This window comes from Plasmodium relictum (assembly GCF_900005765.1).
Source record: "Plasmodium relictum strain SGS1 genome assembly, chromosome: 14".
In the NCBI taxonomy this organism is placed as follows: Eukaryota; Apicomplexa; class Aconoidasida; order Haemosporida; family Plasmodiidae; genus Plasmodium; species Plasmodium relictum.
This window is the reverse complement of record NC_041692.1, coordinates 237,386-265,363: the sequence shown is the minus strand read 5'-3', so window position 1 is coordinate 265,363 and position 27,978 is coordinate 237,386. Positions and strand designations below refer to the sequence as shown.

Below are 27,978 nucleotides of genomic sequence, written 5' to 3'. Positions count from 1 at the left end.
TTAAGAAAAAAAAATTAAAAAATGAATAAAATTCTAAAAAATATATTGTGGATACTCTTTTTAAAACATATAAAAAATGTTGATAGTTATCACACAACTAGAATTCAATTATTTGATCTGATTGGATTTAAAATGAATAAGAAATATTGTAAATATAAATATATTTCAATAAAAAATAACAAATTTTACTTAAAGAATAATATAGCAATAGAAGTTAATGAAAAGGAAAGTTTAAATAGTTATGATGAACTAACAAAATATAAGGATGAAAAGACATTGAAAAAAGAAAAAATAAAAAAAAAAAAAAAAAGGAGAAAGATTAATGATGCTCTAAAATGTATAACTTGTAAAAAAATATTAAAACCAAGTAAAATGATATATATATACTTTAAAAAATTAAGAACCCCTAATACATATATATTGTATCTTATTTATTTATTTATTTTTTTTTTTTTTTATAGAGGTGAAATTTTGTATTTATTGTGGTACAAATGTATCTGTAGAAAAAATAAAATTAAAAAAGTATATAGAAGAAATATATTTACCATTAAGGTATACGGAAAAAAAAAAAAATACATTAACCTAATTAGTATAATATATAAATATGTATATATATTTTTTTATAATATATTAAATGAACAGAAAAGAAGAAGTAAGTGAAAATACATTTCGAGTTGAGAAAGGTTTTTGGAAAGACATATTAATAGTATATATCAAATTAAAATTAAATTTATTAAAAATTTCCTTTTTTTTTAATTTTTAAATTATTCCTTTATCTTTTCCTTTCTTTTTTTTTTTTTTTTTCTAAAGAAATTAGGGAAATATGAATTGGACGAATTAGGGCCTAATAATTGGGAGGGTTTCTTAAAGTATTATTTTTATTATAAGAAAATTTAAAGTATAAATAAGAGAAATATTGAATTACTTTTTTTTTTTTTAGATATTTAAAAGCAAAGAACTGCTCACCAAGAACCTTGGCCCTTTATCAGTCTACCTATCAAGTAATATATTATAAGCTATATTTAATAATACAACATTACAAAATACTGTCTTTTTTTTTTTTTTTTTGAATAATTTTTTATATTATAGCAATCTTTGAAATATGCTTTATATCGTGATTATTTAAAAAACATACATAATTTTCGTAAAATAAAAAAAAGCACTATACCTAGAAGAAAGATTACACCCTTATCACCCAAAGAAGTATGTTAATACATGTTTTTTTTTTTTTTTTTTTACAATAAAAAAAACTTTTTATCTACATGTAAAAATTAAATTATTTATTTATATATTCACATTTATTTTTTTTTTTTATTTATTTATCTTTCAATTTTTTTTGTTTTTTAGATAGAATTATTATTAAAGAACAGTAGTGATATGCATAGAGCGATCTTTGGATTAAGCATAGGTTAAAATAAAAACCTATTTTTTCTTTATATAATTTTTTAATATGAAAAAAATATATATACTTTTTTAAATTTTACATTAAATAATTTCTTTTAAAAATTATTTAGGCATTGGTTTACGCCCTTCTGAAGTTTTAAGAGTTGCATGGGAAGATATAAATTTTGAAAAAAAAGAAATTTTTATAAAAGGACAAAAAACCAAATATAGCAATACGTCTATTCCTTTAACTAATTTTGCTTATAACGAAATAACTAAATGGTTAAAATAACATGTATATATTTATAATTATATTACTTATTTTAATATATATATATAATTTATATATATACGTATGACAGGTGGGAAATAGAAAATAAACCTAAAAAAGGCTTATGCTTTTATTCTGAAACAATAAAAAATAAATTTAATTACACAAAAACAAAAACTGCATTAAGTAAATTTTTTTAAAAAATAATTTTAACAATTTAAAATGTAAAAATTTATCAATGCATATATATATAATCTTTACAATTATTTTTATTATTTTCATAGAGACATTCAAAACTGCACTAAAAGGAGCAGCTAAAAGGTATAATGGTGTTTACATATATATTGATATGTCTATATCTATATCTATCTATCTATCTATCTATATATATATATTTTTAGAGCAGGATTGGAAATTAGTGAAGACGGAAAAAAAAGAAGGATTTTTCCTTATCTATTAAGGTATTAAAAATAGTTTTAGCAATAATATATATATATATATATATATATATATATATATATATATATATATATATATATTTTTAAAGGCACTCTTTTGCAACTATAGCTGCTACTTCAAACCCACCAGTCCCTTTACCAGTTGCTCAAGTATGTTTTCTTTAATTATATTACAATAAATTATATATGTAATAATATAAATTTAATAATATTATATATATACATATATATTTCTAAATATAAAATTTTTAAAGGCTATTATGAGGCACTCTTCATCGAAAATGTTATTAGATACATATACAAAAGCTGGTAATAATATAATTAGAGATGGTTTAGATAACTTTAAAATATAAATGTAATTTATATTAATATAAATTTTTTTTTAATATTAGTAGTTAAAAATAAATGTGTTCAATCAAAAATAAAAAAAAATATTTAAATTTTTTATGTATGTACCATGACATTTATCATTATTTTTTTGTTTTTTTTTTTTTTTTAATTATACGAAAAAATTATATTACTACTTATTTATACTTTTTAATGTCACAATTCTGAAATTATTTAAAATGATTTTGTTTTTTTGTTTTTTTCATTAATTATAAATTATTAATTCATTTTCTATTTTTATGAGATTTATTTCATTTTATTCCTTTTCTTTTTCTTGTATTATAATATCATTGGCTTTTTAAAAAACTTTTTTCAAGCATTGTTATTTTCTTTTTTAACAACTTTTTCATTATTATATTCATCTTTATCAATATTCTCGTTATCCATCAACTTTAATATCTTATTTTTATTTTCAGATTCATTTAAAAAATCTTTACTAATGATGCTTGTGTTATCACATTCGCTTATGTTATCATTTCCAACTATATTTTGATTTTCGTTCTTAACATCATCTAATATATTACATTCATTTCCATTTTTATTATCAATATCATTATTTTTATTATAATTTACATCATAATTGTTTTGAGTTTTTATAATTTTATAGCCTATATTATGAGTATCTTTATTTTTTATTTCATTTTTTATATTGTGGTTATTTTCTTTTTCATTGTTTTCAATTCTATATTTATGTGTATCACTAAATTCATTTCTATTGCTTAATTTTGCTTCATTATTTTCTAAATCCGAATACTTTTTATTGTTGAGTGTATATCTTTTGTTTTCTTTTTCTTTTTGAGAAAAATTATTTTTATTTGTGAAATCATCTATAGTACAAATGTTCATATTACAATTTTTAATTTTATTATTAGAATATTTCATATTATTATTCTTTAAATAATTTATATTTTCGTTGTTTTGAGATTTATTTGTGCTGTTATTTATTTTATAATTAATTTGATTTAAATTACTGGAATTTTTGTAATCACTCCTTATGCCATTTTTATTCATTCTTTTTTTTTTATCATTATCTTTTGATAATTTAAAGAAAGAATTGCTAAGAACATTCGATGCTATGTTAAAAACAGAATTCAATTTTTCTGTTTCCATTAACATATTATAAATATTACTTTTTGATGAAAGATCTTTTAATATATTTCCATTTATGCTTTCATTCTTATTATTAAGAAGAATTGTATTATCATTTATATCTTTTTCTAAATTTTTATTTACATTTTTACATATATGTTTATCATTTTTTATTTTATTATGATTTATAATTTTATCACCATTTATTATTTTATCACCATTTATTGTTTTACCATCATCTATAACTTTATCATTTTTTATTTTATTATCATTTATAATTTTATCATCGTCTATTATTTTACTATCATCTATAACTTTATCATCATTTTTTATTTTATTATCATTTATAATTTTATCATCGTCTATTATTTTACTATCGTCTATAACTTTATCATCATTTTTTATTTTATTATCATTTATAATTTTATCATCATTCTTTATTTTATTTTCATTTATAATATTGGAATTATCTACAATTTTATTATCATTTATAATTTTATCACCATTTATTATTTTATCACCATTTATTGTTTTACCATCATCTATAACTTTATCATTTTTTTTTATTTTATCATCATTTATATATTTATTATTTAAAGTGTTTGTATCATTTATAATAATATTATCATTATTAATATTAATATTTTTATTTACACTTTTTTCATTATCTTTTATGCTCTCTTTATTAGAATTTTTGTAACTTATATTTTCATTTTTCTCAATATATGAACTAACTGAATTATTTTTATCAAATATTTGTGTAGATTCACTTTTAACTTTATTTACGATATCTTTTATATGTTTTTGAAGATTATCATTCTCTTCATCTAGTTCTTTATTTTCATTTTTAAAGAATTCCATATCATCAGAAATTTTTATCAAATAATTTTGCAGTTCTATTATTTTTCTGACTAATTCTTCATTAGATATTTTTTCTAAATTCACTTCATTTAATTGATACATTTTTTTTAAATTTTAAAATAAATAATATTAGTAATTCATATATAAATATTATGATAAATAAAACAAAAAAAAATTATATTTTTAAAAATACTACAATACACAATAAAAATAAAATATAAAAATTAATATGGTATTTTAATTTATATTTATAAAAGGAATTGAGAATAATTCCTAAAAATTTAAGGTATTTAAGAAATAAAATAACATAAACAAAGGATAATTATTTATTTCCATTAATATAAAAATTATTTATTTTAAATATATTTCTTTTAATAATAATTATATCCTGAACATTAAAAAAAAAAAAAAATTCCAAAATTGAATTTGAATGTATAATCAACAAGTATACAATATGTTAAAAACAGAGTAAAAATAATTTTTTTAATGAATATTTTAATAAATATTTTAATAAGTATAAATATATGTATTTACGTAAATAATTTTATTAAAGTATACATAAAAGAAAAAGTATGTTAAGAGTGTAACAAAAAAGAGTAAAATTAATTTAACATTATAATATATATTTTTAAAGCTATAAATATATAAAGCAAAAATGAAAATTTATAACATTTTTATTATGGATTCAAATAAGTATAAAAAAAAATTAAACAAATATACATGTATTATGATATAAACTAAAATGAATAATGTAAAATGAACAAATTAAAAAATAAGAAAACATTTTTTATACATTTGGATAAAAGATTCTACATAAATAAGGCGGAAGAAATTGTGAAAGAAAAAAATCCTAATACAAAAAAAAATAAATTTAAAAATATATACATAGATTTTTCTCTAAATAAATATATAAATATAAATAGTTTAAATGTTGAAAGGTTTATTAAGACGCCTATTCATTACCAAAAATACAAAGAATTAGTGGATACGATTAAATGTGTTAGTAATGTTAGATTACAAAATATACATTTAATCAGAAAGATAATAAATTCTTTAGAACTCTATATTATGAATTATATAAATAATATAAATTATTTTTATGATTTAAAAGATTTCGATGAAAATTTTTATGAAGATGATGAAGATAATGCTATTACTATTAATAGTGTGATAACAATTTTAATAAGTCTCTATAAATTGAAATACAGAAATGAAGAATTTTTGAAGTTGCTAGAAAAATTTCTTTTCATTAATAAGAATAAACTTAAAATTTCTCAGATGCATTTGATATTGTATATATATTCATATTTTAATAGGATAAATAAAACTTTTATAAATTCTATACTTATAATGATCTTAAATAATATGAATTCTTTAAATTCAAATAACATATTAAATATTTTTACTTCTTTATTTTATTTAAATTGCAAAAATGAAAAAACATTATGCATTTTAACGAACTATATTATTTCAAATAATTTGAGTTTTGACATTAATATTATAATTTATATTCTAAATAATTTAAAAAAGCTGAATTATTCCAATACAAATCTTATAGAATACTTTCATAATCAAATAGTTTTAAAATTAGATTTTTTAAATGCTGAAAAGAATGTTCAATATATAGACTCTTTTTTTTTAAAAAAGAATATTCAAGATATTATTGATAAAGAACATAAGGAAATCAATAAATATTCAAACGAAAATATGGATTATAAAAATATATATAGAAATAATAATGAAATAAAAAATTATACAATTGATGATGATAAAAATACAATAGATAATATAAGAAGTGGAGATTATAGTTATAATTATTGTAACAACGATATAGAGTCATATGGTTCTTTACATAACAAATACATTATTGAAAATAATTACATGGATTATATATATGAATATTATAATAATAAAGATATTTCTGATAAAAATAAAAGTAAAATAAATTTGTTAATGGAAGTTCTAATATATTATAAGTATTATAAGGAGGATTTATTAAATGTTTTATATTCTCACTTGTTAAAAAATTTAAAAAAATACGATAAAGAGAATGTTTATCATATTCTTTCTAATATTTATGATTTTGAAATATATAATTTAACTTATATTCATTCATTAAATAAAAAACTGCTACTAAATATGTGTCATTATTATGTTCCTTTTTACAATAAGTGTAATATAATTATTTTTTTATTTTTAAAATTACTTATGCAAAAATATAATTATTTCAATATTTTTGTTGACGAAATATTGTTACATAAAATAAATAAAGACATTCTTAATTTAAAGAAGAATGAACTTTTATGTTTATTAAATGAATATAAAAATTCTAATATAAATAAATATCTATGTGATATTTCATTAATTTATCTTGATTTTTTTAAATTACAACAAGTAACATTTTGCGAATCAAATGAAAATAATAATAATAATAATAATAATATTAAAAGAAGTATTAATATTGATAATAATGTTAGTTTAATAAATGGAATAAAAAACTCATCAGAAAATTTATTTAATTATAAGAATGACAAATCATTATGCAAAAAAAAAAAAATCTACTTATTTGAATTCAACGAAAAAAATAAATTAAATTCCTATGATGTACAGTTTTTATTACAATTATTTTGCTTTTACGTTGAAACAAAATATTACGAAGGAATATTTTTATTTTTAAAAAGTCTATTTATTGAATTGAAAAATTTTAAAAATTTTGATCCATTTTTATTTTACAAAATTAATAATTATCGTGCTAATTTAGAAAAAAACAATAATTTAGAAGAAATGAAAAAAGTTATTATTTACAATAAATTTAATGCATTACAATTTTTACAAATTTACGAATATTTTAAGAATTCATTTGATTCTTACGAATGTTTTATTAGTAAACAGAACAGTTTAGTTAATTGCAATCATAAAAAATCTATGTATTATTTTTATTTAGTTAATATGAGCTGTATTAATGAAGATTATAGTGATAATTCTTATGAAAAAGAAAAAAAAAATAATTCATTTAATTTAATTAAAATGGAAAATAAAAACGATTTTATCAATGATGAAAAAAAGTGCAATAATAGAACCATGAATAAATATTTGCTTACAAGCTCACGAATAAATTATATTAGCTATTACAATAATATTTCTAACAAATATAAAGGAGATTATAAAAACAACGAAATTAAAAATAATGAAAGTAATAATAGTATTGATATTACTTACAATAATAAAAAATGCTTTAGTTTTTTAGAAAAAAATTCGAACCAGAAAGATTTTTCTAATTATAATAACATAATAAGTTTAAATAATGATAAGTCTTTACTTTTCCAGAGAAGTACTTTTGAGATAAACATATATATTTATAATATCTTAAATAACATTCTTATATATACTCCAGTTGATTTACTTGCAATATACATTCATTATTATGATTCTAACAATTTTTTCTTTTTATTAGAAAATATTGTTTTTAAGTTAAATTACTTAAATACTAATTACTTAGCCTTAATAGTTTCTAAAATATTTACATTGTTAAATAAGGAAAACTGTAATAAAACAAAAGAGAAATATTTCCTATTTTTCGACTTTTTTTATGATTATTTATTAGGTGAAGAAATGCATTTCAATAAATTTTCGTATGCAGCGAAAAACAATGAGATAGTAAAAAATTCTTATAATTTTGATAATAATGAAAAAAAAATGATTATTGATACTTTATATAAAAATTGTATTAGCAAATATAATGAGACAAAAACAAAAAAACGCATTGCATATATATTACTTAAAAATAACAATGATATTAATTGTGTTAATAATGATATAATTTTTAAAGAAACTTTTTTAAGTACATTTATTCATTTTACTATAAAAAAAAAATTTCATTTTACATGCTTATTTTATAATATGACGAATGAAAGTTTATTTCTAATTTTGAAATCTTTAGGAATAAAAAAGAAAAATCCAAAATATATGCATAGTATAGATATAATAACAAATATATTTATCTTCAGATATATTCAATATATTTATTCTGATAAAACATATAATATAAACTCATTAAAAGGAAACACTTATAGCTATATAAATAATTATGATGACGAAGAGAAATTGCATATAAAAGATATAAATAAACTATCAGTTAATTTAAGTTTATCATTAAATTGCATAAATAAAAAAGAAAATGATGAGCATAAGAATATAAATAATAAAAATATAAATAATTATAATTTAGAAAATAAAAATAAAAATCAAAATAAAAAAGAAGAAAAATATAACACTTCAGAATATAATAATAATAATACAAATAGTGGAGACGAATGTAAAAGTGGAATATCACCTTTAATGAAAAAGTTTATTCAAATATATTATACAATAATAAAAATTAGATACATTCATGAAATGTCTATAAACAAACATATATTTCGTGAGTTATGCATTAATATTGATTATATTGATAATAAGAATTTTTTAAGATTACTTTTTTATATATATAAATATAAATTTCTTGAAACAAAGTATTTGTTAATGTTACAAAAAAAATGCTTTTTATATAAAGACTTATATTATACTCATTCCAATTATAGAATATTAGATTTCCTTTGCAAAAAATTAAAAATTAATATAGAGGAAACTATAAGAACCACACCAACTAAATTAACTTCATATGATTATGAAAAATAAATATAATTATACAAATACATAACTAAAAAGACATTTAAAAAAAATAAAATAAAATAATTTTTTTTTTTCTCTCAATTTAGAAAATTAATATATATCCAATTTTAATCTAATAATATTTAATTTAAAGCTATGTAGTTTCTAAAATTGTGAAATTATTTTTTTTCTTTCTTATTTAATATTTTAAGTTTGTTTATATAATATATATACATAAGTTTAAGTTCTTTTTTTTTTTTCCCTTTTATTTTTAATCTAAATAATATATTTTTATTTATAATATATATATATTTTATTTTATCTGTTTTAACAAAATAATAAAATTTTTTTTTTTTTTTTTTTGTAAAACATTTAAAGCAAAATGCTTTATTTACAATTCTACATAAAAAAAAAAAATTCTTAAAATATTAAAAGTATATTTTTTTTACTAAAATAGTAGATTTTTCTCTTTTATTTCAATTAACTTTTTACTTTTTTAATTTTTTTAGAAAATTTTTAGGTGATAAAAATTTACAATAAAGGGAAGATGTTTATTGTATCAAAATGGAATCTGAACTTTTTATTTCATATAAAATTATAATACTTCAGGGTATATACTATTTTAATTTTATTTTTTTTAAAGCTTTTTAATTTATTTATTCCTTAATTTTTTTTGACATTATAACATGTAAATATAGATTAATAATGTGTAATAAATAATAAAAAATATAATAATACACACGAGATCTTTTCAATTCCTTTTTTTTTTTTTTTCCTGTTTTAAAAATTTTTATTTTAATTATATTTAGATTACATTTTTAAAACACATTATTTTATATAAAAACAAAATAATTATAAAATTTTTAATTTTCTTTTTTATTTATTTATTATTCTTTTTAATTTTTTTTCTTTTTTTTTACTATAATCATGTTCTCTCATGTTGGGTATTAGAAAATAACTTTAAAATAATACGCAACACACTTTTTTTTTTTTTTTACTTATTTTAATTATTGCATTTATTACCTATTTATATCATTTTATTGGATTTATTATTATTTTTATATATTTTTTTTTTTATTTGATCACATTTTGAGGAATAAAAATATATTCTAATTATAAATAATGGTACAAAATTAAAAAGTATTTTTTTTTATATTATTTTAATTTTTGAATTTTATTTTTTGAGAAATGAGTAAAAATGGACATAATAATTTAATTATAGAAGATATAATAAAAAAACATATTGAAATAAAAAAGGATTTTATAAAAAATGTAATAAATTTTAATAGTAGAATACCCTTAGTTGAATATAAAAAGAAAGGTTGTGAAATGCACATCTGTTCAAGATATCTATTTATAAATAATATTTTTATTAATGTAAAAAAAGAAGATGATAAGTTTAAAATAAATTTTGTAAATAATGATTCCAATAAATTAATTGATGAAAACAAAGGAGAAAATAATATGTTAAATGAAAATATACAAAATTCTCTATTTTTTAAAAATAATAAAAATCTTGTTATTATTATAAGCGGGAGTTCTGGTTGTGGCAAGAGTACTTTAAGTTGCTTATTAGGATTTTTCTTAAAAATTAAAAGAATTTTATCAACAGATATTATAAGGGAAATTTTGAGAAAATATGAAGTAAAAAATAAAAAATTTCTTAGATTCTCTACATATGAATCATGGAAAATTAAAATAAACGAAGATGAAGATGATTATGATGAAGATATAAATGATATGCAGATAGAAGAAGAAAGAAAAAAGCGGAAAGAAGAGATAGATGTTAGAAACAATAAGAAAGTGGAAAATGAAAATGACACAAAAAAAAAAAAACTAAAAGAAAGATGTATTAAAAACTATTTAAAGCAGTGCGAATTATTGTTTAGCCACATAGATGATATTATTAATGATCACATTAAAAAAAATGAATCCTTAATAATAGAAGGTGTACATGTAAATTCAGAAATTATAAACAAGTTAATAGAAAAATACCCAAATAAAATTATTTATTTTTTAGTTTACATTACTGATAAAGAAACTAGTATTCAGAGATTCTCAAGTAGATGCAACGATTCTAATGATAAAGTAAATAAATATATCAAAAATTTTAGTTACATTAATGATATACAAACATATTTATTAGAAACATCTAAATTTTTATCTCCCGCTATTAATTATATTGAAAATGTTAATATTAATAATTCTTTAGAGAAAGTTCTTAAAATTATATATTCATTCGCTTGAACATGCTAGGAATAAAAAATTAAAAATCTTCATAAAATGTATGAAAAGCTTTTTTTTTTTTAGTGCTTTTATTGAAATTTTATATTTGTTTAGATATAATCTTTTTCGCTTTTTTTTTTTTTTTTTATGTACTTAGAAATAATGTATTTTATTTTCATAAGTTTATTATTTAAATTAATATTTTTAATTCATGCAAAATAAGAAAATTTATACATTTTTATATTTCTATATTTTTTTTTAATGTCAATTTTTTTTATTATTTCGAAAATATATAATAGCATACATAATTAACGTTTAATTTTTTTTTTTTTCTTATTTATAACAAAATGATTTGTGATAAAGAAATTATTTTTAATGAGTTTAATATGTATTATATAATTTTTTTTCATTAACATAAAAATAAGGAAAAAAAATAGTCTAAAAAAGAAATAAATTATTTTTTTTATCTAGTTTCAATATAAATAAGAATTTTATTTTATTTTATTTTTTTAATATGCTAAGACAAGTATAGAATCTAGTTAAAATCTTTTATTTGCCATTACGAAAGAAAAGTTAAAATAATTCAGATGCGTTGCTACAAGAATAAATATATATATACATATGTATATTTTCTATTATTTTATAATGCTATTAAAATTTTTTTTTTTTAAACATTTCTAATTTTAAGTTATTTTTCTATTTCATTTAATTTTTAGATTTCAAATTTCTATCATCTTTTGGTTGTCCTTAGATTTATTTTTAATATTATAACTGTTTATAATTAATTTTTTTTTAATTTTTTTTTTATTCACTTTATTTATTTTATACTTTGCAATTCATTTCCTATCATATTTTCAAACTAATATTCATTAATTTTATTTTATATCCATTTTTTTTTTCAATCATTTTATTTATTTTTTTTTTAATATACCATTTTTATAAATGTAATTTATTATTTTTCAAACTAAGTGATTTCTCTATTTTTTATTTTATTTTTGTTATATAATTTTTTTAGTTCTCTTTTTTAATATTTTTCTATTTTTTATTTTTATTATAAAATATCAAAGATATTTATTTTTAACATGTGCTCTGTTTCTGATTTTTTGTGTAAGGAAAACAAAAATAATAAGATATAAAAAAGCACTTATATATCATTGAAAAAAAAATTTTAAATAAATGTGATAAAATACTATAATAGGATAATGTATTTTTATATAATATTTATTTTAAAGAATTAATTATAGATATATTTTTTTTTTTAAATATATATATATACATAAAGTATTTAATCAATTAATTACACTTAGTTATTTACATAATTATAAATGCTTTTTTTTTTTTTTTTTGAAGGTTAATATTATATTTTCTCCTTTTTTGTTATTAAATTTATAAAGATGGTTCCAAAAGGAATTCTCCAGAAAAATGTAAAAAAAAAAAAATTGAAAAGGTTTATAAATAAGCATAAGAAAAGAAAAAGATGTAAAGTATTTTTGAATAATAATGAGTTAAATTACTTAGATGATTTTCCAATGCGATTTGGAGAAAAAAGAAACTCTTTAGAAGAAAAGGACAAAAAGAGCATGAATAAATACGTTATAAAATTACAGAATTTATATAAAGAATTAAAATTAGAAGAATGTTTAAGATATGGTCTAGAAAACATAGGAAAACTAAAACGAAAAGACTTTATTAGTAAAATAGAATTTTTAAAAATTATAGGAAATGCTTATTTTTACTTTGAAAATTATAAATATAGTTCGTTTACATATATACTGCTATCAAAATATTTGAACAAAGTTAATGAAAAATACAAAATAGAAATATGCTATAATGCAGGAATAGCATTTATAAAATATTTTTTAGAAAGTAACGATATAGAATATTTTTTAAATGCTAAAACTTCTTTTATTTGTTGTTTATTATATAACGATAAGGAAAGTAAATATTTCAATCCAACAATTTATGAAAGTACAATGAAAATAATAAGAAATCATTTTTTAATAAGCATTAAACAAAATTCTATAAATACAGAATACTTAGATTTTGAAAATAGTTCCTACGAAAGTATTTTTTTGAAAAATTATATGAATAATTCAAGTATAGAAAAAAAAAAAGAAGAAACAAGTACCGAATCTACTTATATAAATAAGAGTATTAGCAACATAGAAGAAGTTTTTAAGGAAAAGATAAATAAAAAGAAAATAGAAGAGGAGGAAAATGTAAATTTTGATTCAAACTATTTAGATAATGTTCTAATATATGATAATAGTTTTGATCAAGAGGGCTTATCAGCAAAGAAAAAATATTTATTACAAAAAGAAAGAAAAAAAAATAATATCAATAACGTAAACAATAAAAATAGCAATATGAAAGAAGAAACTTACAATAATAGAATTTCAGATAAAGATAATTTAATGAAGAAGAAATCAGAAGAAAATAATCCAACAAATAATTTTGACAATTTTTTTATAGCGAAAAAAAATTCATATGAAAAAGGAGATACAAATAATGTATCAAAAAATAACGAAAAAAGTAATGAAAATGACTTAATCAATTTACATAGTTTTAATGAATGTAGCTTTTTTGATAAAAATAAGTTAAATGAAAATACTCATTTCCAAAAAAAGAGAAAAATTACATGTCAAAGTCTTGTTTCTTATGTTCACGATAATTCCAATGAACTTAATAATAATTATAATTCTTCACAAAATAAAAACTATAATTTAGAAAACTGTACAGATGATAAAGATATAAGTGATAGCTTAATCAATAAAATGGACGATTTTTTATTAGAAAATATAAAAAAAAAAAGTAAAAAAACAAAAACAGAAAGAATGAAATTATTATATGATAAAATAAATGAAAGTGAGAACACATCATCAATAATCAGTAAGATAAAAAAAATACATAAAGAATATGAATTTAATTTATTAAAAGAATATTGTTATATGTACGAACTAAGAAAGAGAAAAAAACAAATGAAGGAGGTATTAAAAAATAAGAATATTTTAGATTTTTTTGACAATATATATCAGATATGTAAATATAAAAAATTTGACATTATGATAAAATTTGTTGAAGAAACCACTTATGGTAATATTATAACAAATGAAAGTCATTTAAAAGCAGTTAATATAACAAATGACTTTCATAAAAATGAAAATGAGAAAAATGAAGAAGAAAAAAATAATGAAATTGTTAAAGAAGCACAAGAAGATAATAAAGAAGAAAAAAACAATGGATATTTGGTAATAAGAGAATTAAGCAGTGAAGAAGAAAAAAAAAGTAAAAGTGTTGAAAAATTTGAAATCAAAGGTAAATTTATGAACGAAAGTTCAAATTTTAAAAAATTAGAAAAAAAAAAATTTAAAGGGACATATAGTTCTATTGATTTAGAAAATAAATATAATAATGAAGAAAATAATGAAACAGATTATAAAGAAAGTGAAGAAGGAAATGAAGTTGAAGAAGAAATTAATGAAGAAAATAAAGAAATTAATAAAGAAAAGCATGAAGAAGAAACTAATTATAATAATCTAATAAAAATATATAATGAAATAAAAAATAGTATACAACAATGTAGTTTAAAGTATAACACATATAATGAGAAGTATTATAAAGAAAAAAAAGAGATAGAAGAAGCAATTATTTTAAGTATTAATAAAATAAATAAAAAAAGGATAAGAGATAAAGTAAAAAAACTAAGCTCTCACAACAACTACTTACTGCCAAATGTCGGAGATAAGCTTATAGATGATACAGATAAATTATTTTATATGAATAACTATTCAAATATTCTAAAAATGATTAAAACAAATAATAATATAAAACATATTTATCATTTATATGAAAATATGTATGCCATAGACAAATTTGATTCAATTAATAGCAGTAATGTTTTTAATATATCTCACTTTATTATTGATATATTATTACTAAAACAAGTTAAAGAAAAAGATGATTTAAAAAAAAAAATAAACAAAATAAAATACTCATACAGAAAATATTATAGAAGCCATACTGAATCCAATTCAAATATCCTTTTTAAAAATATTTTAAAAACTATACCTGGTAACAATATGGGATATCATTTAGATGATTATGAGAAATTAACTTTTTTTAATATAAGGAAAAGAAGAAAAATAATAAAATCAAATGAAAATAATATAGACAATAACTATATGAAAAATAGTTATACTACTATCATAAATAGCAGTGATATCAACATATGTATGAACAATAAAAAGAAAGTATTACACAACACATATGAAAATTTAGGTAATGATAATTATAATGATATAAATAATATAATTTTAGATACTAATATGAATTCAGAAAATATAAACAAATTGGAATGTAGTACAAGTCCAATGGATAATAAAGAAAAATTCATAGAGGAAAAGGAGAAAGAGGAAGATAAGGAGAAAAAAGAACCAAATAAGAATTTTATAAATGATGGAAATATTTCAAGTAGTACAATGAGTCGTGAATTGAATTTAAAAAAGAAAAACATATTGGTTCGTACTTATAATTACGAAAAAGAAAAAATTTTTACAGAGATAAAAAAAAATGAAAAAGAATTTTTTGAGTTAGAAAACCTTTTTCAATGTATTAATTTATCGAATGAAAATAATTGGATTAAAAATAAAATGGAAGAAATTATTTTAATTTTATTTTACCACTACTGTAATAAAGAAAATAACATTAGAAATGTACTTTTGAAAATTTTCTTCTTTTTTACCAACAATAATATTATAAACAAAAAAAATGTGTATTGTTACACTAATTTTTTAAGATTGTATAATCTTTATGTGCTTGATTATAAATGTAAATCATTAAATATTTTTTATCATGATATTGAAAATGACTCAGAAAAAATTAGAAATGTAAAAAAAGATATATATGCAGAATCCAATTTAGAGTTTGATAATTATGAGGAATTGATACACTGTCATTTATATATGCTAAAATTATTATACAAATGCTATTTAAACAAATTAAAAAAAAAATATACTTTTGATAATGTCAATTTAGAAAAAATTATTAATTATACTTTTACTATCTTAAATTTTTTATTAATAAAATATAGTTATGATCAACAAAACGGTAAAGTGAAAAGACGTATTATATTTTTATTTTTAGAGTTCCTTTACATAAATTCAAAGTATTATTATAAGAATATAAAACTTTTCCTTGATAAATATGATATAAATTATATAATTAAAAAAGAAAACACGAAGCTTCAAGAAGTCAACATAAAAGAAAAAGTATATCATAATTTATATGAAAAAAATAATGAAAAAGATTTGTCAAAAGATCAAGAGGAATCTGAAGAAATAGGGGATGAAGAGGAAAAAAAAGAAAATGAAAAAAAAAAAAGACAAGAAGAAAACGAAGAAATGTATGATGAAAGAAACGAATATGAAGTAGATGATGAAGAAATACAAAATGAAGAAAATGAAAAAGAGTATGAGAAAAAGAAAGAGGAAATGGAATATGGACAGGCAGAAGAAGAATTAGTAGATGAAGAAGAAGATGAAGAGGAAGAAGATGAAGGAAATGGGGAAAATGAAGAAGAGGAAGAGGAAGAGGAAGAAGGAGCGGAAATAGAGGAAGAAGAAGAAAAAGAAGGAGCGGAAATAGAGGAAGAAGAAGAGGAATTAGTAGATGAGGAAGAAGAGGAATTAGTAGATGAGGAAGAAGAGGAATTAGTAGATGAGGAAGAAGAGGAATTAGTAGATGAGGAAGAAGAGGAAGGAGATGTAGAAGAGGAGGAGGAAGAAGGAGAAGAGGAAGAGGAAGATGTAGAAGAGGAAGATGTAGAAGAGGAAGAAGAAATGGAAGAAGGAGGAGAGGGAGAAGATGATGAAGGAGAAGAAGAAGAGGAATTAGTAGATGAAGAAGAAGAAGCAGGAGTAGAAGAAAAAGAAGAAGAGGAAGAATATGAAGAGGAGGAAGATGAAGAGGAGGAAGATGATGAGGAGGAAGGGGAAGAGGAAGAGGAAGAGGAAGAAGAGGAAGATGAAGTAGACAAAGAAGTAAAAGAGAGAGAAGAGCATGATGTAGAAGAAAAAGAAAAAAAAGAAGTAGAAGCAGAAGCAGAAGTAGAAGTAGAAGTAGAAGAAGCAGAAGAAGAGGAAGAGGAAGAGGAAGAAGAAGAGGAAGAAGAAGGAGATGATGAGGATCAAGAGGAAAAGGAAGATCAAAAAGAAGAAAATAGCAAAGAAAACAAAGAAATAAAAAAAAACCTTTCTTTGCAGCATAAGAATTTAATAAATAATAATCCCCCTTTTAAGCTTATGGGTAAATTTAAAAAAAAATTCAAAAAATTAAATGAAAATATAGGTCTTGCTTTTTTATCTTTTCTAAAATGCTATAATAAATGCTTTTTTATATTAAATTTGAAGTTATATGAAAACAAATTTTTTAAAAAAAATATTATGAGCAAAATCAAGAAAATTGTTTACTACTGCAATAGCCTTTATAGTATGATAAAAATAAAAAAGTTACCTATTTACAAAATTTATAATTTCGCATTAAATGAAATAAACTGTAATTTATATAACGAAAACATTTTTTCAAAGCCATACTTTTTTAAGATATTAAAAGAAGATAAATATGTTAAAAAAATATACACACACAATCAAGATTATATTTCAAAAATGAATTTATATAATTTCAGTACTGTTTTTAAAAGGAATTTTATAAAAAAAGATGATTTAATGAGTGTCCTAGCTTCTTTTAATAGACGAACCAAAAAAAAATATAAAAAAAAAAAATTAGGTAAAAAAAAAAAAAAATTGATTATATTAACTTACTCATATAAATATATAAAGAATTGCATTTGCAAAGAAATAAAAAAAAACAGTATATTATGCTTATACAAAAAAGCAAAATCATTAGACAAAAATTTTACTCTAAATATTGATTCCCTTCACTCTTTATTTGACACACGGTTATGCATTTTAACTTTAAATTATGAATTACAGAATATAATTATTCAATTTATTAATGATTGTTTGAATTTTATTATGAAAAATCAAAAAAATGTATATTTTATTTTGATTAAAAAGGTAATGAATATTTATAGCATGATTTTTTCTATATTCTATTTACGTTTGAATTCTTTCTCAGAATTTCATACAAATAAATTATCTAAGGTATTTTCTCAAGATAAGAACATATTTTCTTATAATGACAAAATTCATTCAAATATGCTCAATTTTTTTAATTTTATAAATTTTAGATACGGTTGTTCATACGATTTTTTAAATCATATTTTTACTTCCTTTCATGTTCTAATGAATTTCATAGTAAAAATAAATGTAAACATAAAAATAGATAAAAAATTCATAGGAATACAGAAAAAAGCAAAAAATAATAAACAATATATTCAAAAAGAAGTGATAAATATAAGTAATGAAATACAAAAATTTATTAAAAAAAAAAATAGCGAAAAGTCAATAAAAAGAAAGAAAAATACAATAAACGGAATTTATATAAATAAAGAGAAATTATATAAAATAATAAAAGAGATAAAAAGAAAAGTAAGTATAAATGGACAATTTAAAATAAAAAATAATCTTTTAGGAAAAAAATTGGGAAAAAAAATAAATAAATATTATAGTAATTTTGTGAAAAACAAAAAAGAGATGAAAGATAAAAGAAAGAAGAAGGAAAAAATTAAATTTAATAAATATTCACAAATGGAAAAAAGTAACAGTAGTTTGTATTCTTCAGTTCATATAAGAAGTTATAAAGTTTGTAGAAAAACAATTAATAAAAATGTAAAAAAAAAAAAAATTTCTTTAAAAAAAAATAGGAAGTTCATCAAAAATAACACAAATCTAAGTTACTTAAGACATTTTAGATATATAGAAAGTAATAATAGGAATAAAATTAAAAAAAATTACTGTAAAAAAAAAGAGAATCTATTAGAGAAAAATTTATATAAATATAAAAATGAAAATAAAGTTATATTACGCAGTTATAAAAAATTAAAAAACATAAAAAAGAAATTGAAAAAAATAATAAACAATACTTCTTTTTTTAAATATATTTCTGTAATAAATAAAAGTGATTATAAAATTTATACTTCTCTTTATCCATTATTTTCACATATTCTTTTTATTCTTATTTCCATTTTATATATTGAAAATTATAATATTCTAAATTTACGAAAAAGTCAAGATTTTTTTATGATTAATGATATATATAATACTTATTACATATTTTTACATATTTCAAGTAGTATCATATTATTAATTTCTTCTCCTTTAAAAATTCATTTACATTTTTATCCATTTTTAAAATCAAAACAGGAATATTTCATTAAAAGAAAGAATATAAAAAAAAATACAGAATATAATAATAATAAAATAGAAAATTCAGATAAAAAAAGCGTAAAATTAATAAGTGAAAATAAAAATCATCAGGAAATTTTGAATTTCTCAAAAAATAAATCAGAAACTGAAACAAATGTTTCAAAATTAAAAAATGATACAGACTTAATTAAAAGTAGTAATAATGCTGAAATCAATTGGAAATACAATAACCAATATGAAATTTATTTGCAAACACTTTTAAATTTTAGTTCAGTTAATGTCTTGTTAATATCAAAGAAAAAAAACAACAGTAAAAGAAAAATGAAGAAAAATAAATATATATTTATTTTTTGTAATTTAATAGAAAATTTATTACAGAATAATATGTTTTACCTAGATTTATTCAATAGTTGTAAAAGAAGTAATTTACCTGAAATGAATGAAATTTTTTTAAAATTAAATAAGTTATGTAAAGATAACAATATAATGGATGATTTTACTCTAATGAAACAAATATTAATTAATCATACTTTATTTAAATTTACTTTACAAGATGTATATTTAATTTATTTTGATATAAATAAAAACGAATTATACAATATTAATAAATGCTCTATGAATTTATTTTACTTTTCTTTAAACACTTTGTTAACTTCTTTTAACACAGATATATCTATTCACTTAGAAAGAAACATATATAATATTAATCTTTATCATAAAAAACATTTATACTATGAATTAATTTTAAGTAATATTAAAAAGACTATTCTTTATATAAACAGCAGCAATAAATCTTCGTTTAACTGTATATTTCCTTGTGTATTATATTACTTAAATAAATACAAAAAAAGAAGAAAAATAAAAAAAAGAAAAAAGTGTAATTTCACATCAAGTAGTTTAAGTCATATTTCTTCATTGTATAATAAATCAAAAGGATGTATTTCATCAGGAAATGATACAAATGAAAATCCAAAAAAAGTTGGAATTGATAAAGCTTTAAGTGAAAATGAAAAAAATGAAATGAATGATAATACCATTTATCTAAATAACATTAAACATTCTGATATCCCCAATTCTTCCTATAATAAATACATAAATTATATCAGTAATAGTAACAAATTGGTGGAAGAAACTAGAAGTAAATTTTATAAAAAGAATGAAAAAAAATTTAGAAGTAATAAAATAATTAGTAAAATAATTTTTGATATGATTATTCCCTACACAGACATAAGAAATATTAAAGTGCAAAATAAAATATATCGTAATAACCATTCTATTAATGGTCTTATTAATATTTGCTTTTCATTTTTATTTAATAATTTTTTATTTTTAAAAACAGTGTATCCCTTTGATATTATATCAAAAGATAAAAATGAAAATGAAACAAATGGAAAAAGAATAAAAATAACAAAATATAACTTAGATATATTTAATATGAAAATGAATGATATAAGAGCAGTTGAATTATTTTTATCCTTGTATATTCATAAATATATGCAGAGTATAAGTTTAGATATTAAAAAATTAGTTGATTATAATATATATTTGAATCAATTCTTTTGGGTATCAAAAGAAAGTAATATAAATATTTCACACAGTGATTATATATATCTTAACTATAAATTTTGTAATGTTTATTACAAATTTAATGATTATAATATTTTACAATTTTTAGTAAATTTTAAAAAATCAAAAACTGAAGGAAAAGTAATGAAAATACAAAAATTTATGTACAAATATTTTTTATTTATAGTTTATCTCAATTATTATTCATAAGATATCCATTTATCTTTTTATAATATTTGAAATATATATATGTATATCTATCTATAGAATATATTATTATTTTTCATTTAATTTTTGTTTATTTTATTTTATTATATTGTATTATATTATATTATATTGTATTATATTATATAATATTATATTTTTTTTTTTTTTACAGGAATTTATGATGTCATTTGTAAAAATTTTTGAAAAGTTAATTTCATTAGATGATGAGATGACTACAGATTTTATTGATCCATTAGTATATAATATTTTTATTGATTATATGAAAGATTTATTTTTAAATGATGATTATTATTATGTTTGTTTCTATGAGTATATAAAAAATGTTTATTTGGAAGAAAAAAAAAAAACTTTTAAAATTGAAAACTTTGATTGCTATATAGGTGAATTAAATGAATTAAATCCATTTAAAATAAGAAAGCATATGAAGAAAAAACTTAAAGAGAGTGTCAACAAAAACTGTTTACTACTGAAAGTTAAAAGAAAGATAAATAAAAGTTTAAATTATAATTATGAAATTGAAGATAATATTGATAGTACAAGAAATGGGAATATGAATTCAGAGGATAATTTTCTTTTAAATAATATGCACAATAATTCTGTAAGTAAAGAAAATTTTAATAGATTAAGCAAAAACAAAAATGTAAATAATGAGAATACAAATGATAACAATGATTATAAAAGTATAAATCCAAGTAGTATTACAAGAAGTACAATAAAAAAAATAAATAAAAATGAAAGCATTGCAATAGTATTAAATAATGATCCTTGTTATTTTAAAAAAGTATACAAGTATTATAAAAATAAATTATTTAGTATAATCAATAAGAGAAATATTGATTATTTAGAATTAGTAAAAGTTATAAATAAAAAGCATTACAATCATTTTAGCAATATGTTTTATAGTTTTTTTATACATATTGTGAGCGAAGTTAAATATGATTACAATAAACAGTACAATTTTAATATTTTAAAAATTATTGATAAATTAAATATTGGATTAAAGGCGTCATTTTATAATAGTAAAAATATATTTTTATATTATTATATTTTTCAACAGTATTTTCACTTATATAAATTTTTAGAAGACAAATATTTTTCTGAATTAGTTCTTTCTGAATATTTATTATTAAATATAACAACTAAATTAGTTGATAATTCATTATATAATACTGATTTATATAAAATGTACTATTTTTTAAAATATTTATACTTAAAATATATATTAAAGCACACAGATATACTAATTAATTTTTTGATATATGTATATTATAAATATTTTTTTTATCATTATAAAGGAAAAGATAATTATTTTCATTACTTTATTGACTTTTTTGTAAGTATACATGAAGAATCATACAACAACAGCATATTTACATCAGAATATAAAAGCAAAGATAACAATACAGATATTAATTTTACTAAAGAAGTTTTTTTTACAAAAAACCTATTTACTAATTATGATTTTAATGCATCATTAAAAAATGTAATAAATGATGATAATGATAATAATAATAAAATTGTAAACAGTGGACAAAAGAAAATGAATAATTATTATTTAGTTTTATCAAATTCTCAAAATAGATATATTCAAATTTTATTTTTTAAGATACTAACAAATTTTATAAAGTCAAAAATTAGTATAATAAATGCAAAACATCTATTCGATAATTTGAATTTCTATATTTCTTCTTACATTAAATATTCTCTTTTTTATTCTTTTGAAGAAAAAAATAAATGTTTTATAAATTCACTAAAGCATAAATATTCTTTTTATGATTTCAAGACAATAAAAAGAAATATAAAATTATGTATATACTTAAAACATATTTATTTAAAACATGATTTATTCAGTAGTAATATATTGTCATTCTTAAATATAGAGCGTAAAACTAATAAAATAAAATTAACTAATGAAAAGGATTTGTATAATCAATATAAAAGTTGCAATGACAAAAATTTCAATCATTCACAAAATTTGATAAAATGCCATAACGAAAATTCTAAGAAAGATAGTTTTTATTGTAAGAACAAATATCCTGAATATATAAAAAATAATAGCATAAATGCAAAAATAACAATACCTTCAGAAAAGGAAAATAATTCAAAAAACCCCAAAAAAGATTCAGTTACGAAAAGGTTAAGCTTCGAAGAAGAAAAAAGTAATAAGGTAAAATTAAAAAAGAAAAAATTGAAAGAAGATAAATATTTAGCACAAGAAAAAAGAATAAAAGTAGAAGAAAAAAGTGATGAAACAAAAATAAAAGGAATAAAAGTTGAAGTCGAATCAAATTTAGAAAATTTTGAAACAACAAGAAATGTTAACATGAACCACTCTTGTATATATGATAATAAAAAAAATGATGAACAAAATAAAAACATAATAGAACTTGACACTGAAAAAAATATAATAAATTATAATTTAAGAGATATTTATAAAAGTTTAGATAATAAAATTGAAAATGATAAAAAAAAAGTTAAAGTAAACATTAAAACAGAGGAATTTAGTGACATGGATATAAGCACATTAGATACATTAGATCAATCAGAAGTATTAAAAAATAAGTTTTACAAAAAAATAAACAACGATAAAAAATTTTCAATGAAATATTATATGAGTATCTTAAAATTTTATTTAAAAAATAAAGTTCATGGATATTCAATAAAATCATTAGAATGCTTAAAATTATACGATAAATCTATTTACTTAATATTTCTATTTTTGGGAAAATTATTTAACTTTCTTTTTAATTCCTTGTTGTCTTATAATGATGAAGAAAATAATGTAAAAAAAAAAACTAATACAGAATTAAATAAAGAAAAAAAAAAATCTAAAATGCATATTGACTCTTATTCATATGATGAGATACTATTATATTTTATGCTTATTTCAATGTGCTATTATTCAGATAGTTTAATATTTTCAAGTGTTAATTTTTTAGATTTTCATAAATGTCTGTTTAATGAAGGCATTTCTTTAAATAAAAAGAAGGAATCTAATACAAGAAATGCATCAGAAAAAACATCAGTAGAAAAAAAAGATGAAAATAAAGTAGAACTAAATGAAGAAAATAACAAAAGTGTAAAGAAAGAAAAAAATAAAATTGGAGAATATGTTGATCAAATAAAAAATAAAACATTAGAAGAAAGTCCAAAAATTATAAATAATATAATAGAGGATAAAAATGAAAATTTAAAAAAGAAAAATTTTTCTTTAAAGCCATGCTTTTTAAATACAAACAGTTTTTACATTTTCAGAAATAAAGTAAATGATATTATCAACAGTGATAAGGAAAGCATAAAAATAATTATTCCATTATATAAATTATTGGTAACACGATTAAAAATTTGCTTATATTACCCTAGGTATTTTTTTCTTGCATGCTTATTTAATTATAAATATGATACTAAGTTATCAAATACTCTATTAAATTATATAAAAGAAAAAAACTTTTTAAGCAAAAATATTAAATATATTTATGAAGTAGATAAAGATTCACAAAACTTAGAAAAGGATTGTATAGATAAAGTTATAGAATGTGATACTAAAATAGGCAAGTTTAATAAAATTAAAAGTTCTGATAACTTAGATACTCATATTTTAAACAATTTAATAGATATTACAGAAAACAATAATGATAAAAACATGGAAAATTCTGTAGAAAGTTTAAAAATAAAAGAAAATTTTGATATTTTAAATGATTTCAGGAAAAAAAACTTAGGCATAAATGAAAATAGTGTTGTTTTAAATGATATTAAAAATGTTCAAAATGAAAATAAGAAAAAGAAAAATAATATAAATAAATATATCAATTACTACATTGATTATCATGAAAGTTGTAATTTTAGTAACTCCATTTCACATAATTTAAATAATTCACCAAAAAATATAAAAAATGGAGAATTTATTAATGAAGCAAAATTATCTGAAAATGAACAAAATGAACATGGTATTTTAAAAGAAACACATTTACAGAATAATGATTGTTTTTTTATTGAAAATGTTATGAATACATGCGAAGAAAATCATATGATTGATGATGTATATGAAAAAGAGTTAGATTCAAATAAAATAAATAAATTTGACTGTAATTTACATAAATTAAAAGTTATAATAAAAAATATAGAAATTAAATATAAAGATATTGTTAATGATATAATTGAAGGTTTAAAGTTTATTTCAGAAAATAAAAATTGTAACAATTATAATTCTCAAGCTGCTTATCATGTGTGTATATACTATTTTATGAAAAGAAATTATGCTAAATGTATACAATATATTAAGATATTCGTTATTAAAGGAGTATTTAAAATTTGGCAAAATGATACTTTTAATCAAGATTATTACAATTTATACTGCAAAAGAATTCAAAGAAATGAATTTTGCTTCATAAAATATTTTACTGTTGTATTAGAAGTTAGTAAACACGTTTTGAAAAAAACATTAACTAAAATTAATGATGAAATGTGTGATGAAAAAAAAAAATTATTAGAAAACATTTATAATAATAGATTAGAATATGAAATAACTAAGGTTTTAGTAGAAGTAAAAATTTTGGATAAAATTAAAGAAAAAAATGGAAATGAAAATGAAAGATTAATTAATGATAATAAAGATAATTATGATAATAATAATTTAAGTAACAATAATAATCATATTATGGATGATGAAAAAAATGAAGCAAATAATAACAAAGGAACGATGACTAATCTTGATTTAAAAGAAAAATTAAATAACGCAAATACAACTGATATAAATAGTTATGTGCAAATATCAAATGATCTAAATGATAGAAAAGAAAATCAATGGATCTTTTTAGGGTTTGATAATTTAGATCACTTGAATGAAATATATGATATATTAAAAATACTTTTTGAAATTTATTTACACTTAGGTAAAACAATGAAAAAATTTAATGATTGTAAAATACTAGAAGAAGCTACATCTTCATATGGTTATAATTTATCAATTATTAACATACTTTTTAAAATGCTAACAGAGCATTTATGTTTTATCTTAGAAGTACTATGTTATTTTACTCCATATATTTTAATATATCCAATTATTTTACTGTTTTCTAATAATCATGATAAATATTTTTATATAAAAGATGCTTCAATTAATGAAGAAATATTATACAATAGTGGTAGTTCCTCTATTGATTTAAGAATTTTTAAGTTGTTTAGAGAGTTGTTAGCAAATAAGTCAGTAATTTTGCCATCATATTTATCTACAAGGATGCACAATGTTTTCCTAATAGTTTGTAAAAAATTATTGTATTATCAGAGATGTGACGAAGAAATGATAGCAAATATAAATAATGACAATAATAAAGGAAGCAAAAAAAAGAAAAAGGGAATTATTCAATTTGTTATTAATGCACTTAATAATGTTAATAAAACAAATCTTTCTTATTTTGTGAAGTTATTTAAGAGCACAAAATTATTAAATTGCACTAATTATTTAAATTGTGAAAGCATTAAATTTTTAACAAGTAAATTAGTGTATGATTCAACTTATTCAGATATAAATAAAAATCCACCATTAATTGAATTAGATGAAGATATAGTAGATAAGTCAAACTATCCTATGGATAAAGATATTATGGTTGATACTCATAATAAAATATTCAATGATTTCTATAATATAACAAATAAAAGTCCACTAAATAACAGTAGTCAATTAGATACAGAAAATAATAAAAAAGGCGCTTTATATTATATAAGATTAAATAATGAAAAAAAAATATGCTTATATGATGATTTTGATTTACTTAATAATATAAAAACTAAACACGAAGCCTTAAATTCAGTTTACTCTTTATTATCACATAAAAATTCCTCATCAAAAAAAACAGATAATACTAATATAAAAAAGAAAAAATATACTGATCTAACTACTCCTATAGTTAAAAACTCTGTTCGTGAAAGAGATTTAAGAAGATTAAATAGAGAGAAAAGTAAAGTTATGTAATTAAAAGAATTCATCTGTAAAATTATATAGTACACATACAAAGGAGGTATGTAATGTTCTTATATTGTATCCTCTTATTTTTAAATATTATAAATTGTGTATACTCTTATGTTTTCGTTTTTTATATTGTCTTTTTTTTTTTTTAACTTTTTAATTACACTAACTTTATAATTTTATTAATTATTTTTATTTTTACTTTGTCATTATGCATATATTTTTTTTTTTTTCAAACAGTTTTTTATGCATATTAAAAGAAATATATGGCATAAATATTTTTAAATTCTAGATAATAATATATATTTATTTTTTTTTATATTCTTTTTATCATTATATAAGTCTGATATATTCTAATATATCTCTAAAATGCTAATGTAAAATTTATACTTTGGTTACTTACATCTCATTTTTAAACTTTGATAAATTTTATGCATTATGCATGCTTACATATAAATTTATATTAAAAATAAAACTTCCCTTTTATTTGACCTACTTCATTACGTCTCATTTTTTAAATTTAGCCAAAACCTCTTATAAGGTTGTAGAAGATACAAATAAGAAGAGTAT

At 18.3% G+C, this 27,978-nt stretch overlaps 5 protein-coding genes across 5 annotated transcripts; 4 read left to right on the top strand and 1 right to left on the bottom strand.

Moving 5' to 3' along the window:
- Positions 1–21: 21 nt before the first annotated feature.
- INT (tyrosine recombinase, putative) lies at positions 22–2,465 on the top strand (the record flags this gene model as incomplete). The annotated part of the gene is made up of 13 exons (XM_028679110.1): positions 22–367; positions 462–552; positions 643–706; positions 811–869; positions 941–1,001; positions 1,090–1,203; positions 1,348–1,408; positions 1,515–1,665; positions 1,746–1,840; positions 1,939–1,975; positions 2,056–2,115; positions 2,202–2,262; positions 2,367–2,465. 13 exons carry the CDS (start codon positions 22–24, stop codon positions 2,463–2,465), a joined length of 1,299 nt encoding a protein of 432 aa, XP_028534857.1.
- Positions 2,466–2,811: 346 nt separating this feature from the next.
- On the bottom strand, positions 2,812–4,551 carry PRELSG_1406500 (conserved Plasmodium protein, unknown function; the record flags this gene model as incomplete). Its single annotated transcript, XM_028679109.1, has 1 exon — positions 2,812–4,551. One exon carries the CDS (start codon positions 4,549–4,551, stop codon positions 2,812–2,814), a length of 1,740 nt encoding a protein of 579 aa, XP_028534856.1.
- Positions 4,552–5,205: 654 nt separating this feature from the next.
- PRELSG_1406400 (conserved Plasmodium protein, unknown function) lies at positions 5,206–9,126 on the top strand (the record flags this gene model as incomplete). The annotated part of the gene is made up of 1 exon (XM_028679108.1): positions 5,206–9,126. One exon carries the CDS (start codon positions 5,206–5,208, stop codon positions 9,124–9,126), a length of 3,921 nt encoding a protein of 1,306 aa, XP_028534855.1.
- A 1,161-nt stretch (positions 9,127–10,287) lies between these two features.
- PRELSG_1406300 (conserved Plasmodium protein, unknown function) lies at positions 10,288–11,346 on the top strand (the record flags this gene model as incomplete). The annotated part of the gene is made up of 1 exon (XM_028679107.1): positions 10,288–11,346. The coding sequence occupies one exon, from the start codon at positions 10,288–10,290 to the stop codon at positions 11,344–11,346; it is 1,059 nt and encodes a 352-aa protein (XP_028534854.1).
- Positions 11,347–12,719: 1,373 nt separating this feature from the next.
- PRELSG_1406200 (conserved Plasmodium protein, unknown function) lies at positions 12,720–27,414 on the top strand (the record flags this gene model as incomplete). Its single annotated transcript, XM_028679106.1, has 2 exons — positions 12,720–21,356; positions 21,595–27,414. The coding sequence occupies 2 exons, from the start codon at positions 12,720–12,722 to the stop codon at positions 27,412–27,414; spliced, it is 14,457 nt and encodes a 4,818-aa protein (XP_028534853.1).
- Between the last annotated feature and the right edge of the window lie 564 nt (positions 27,415–27,978).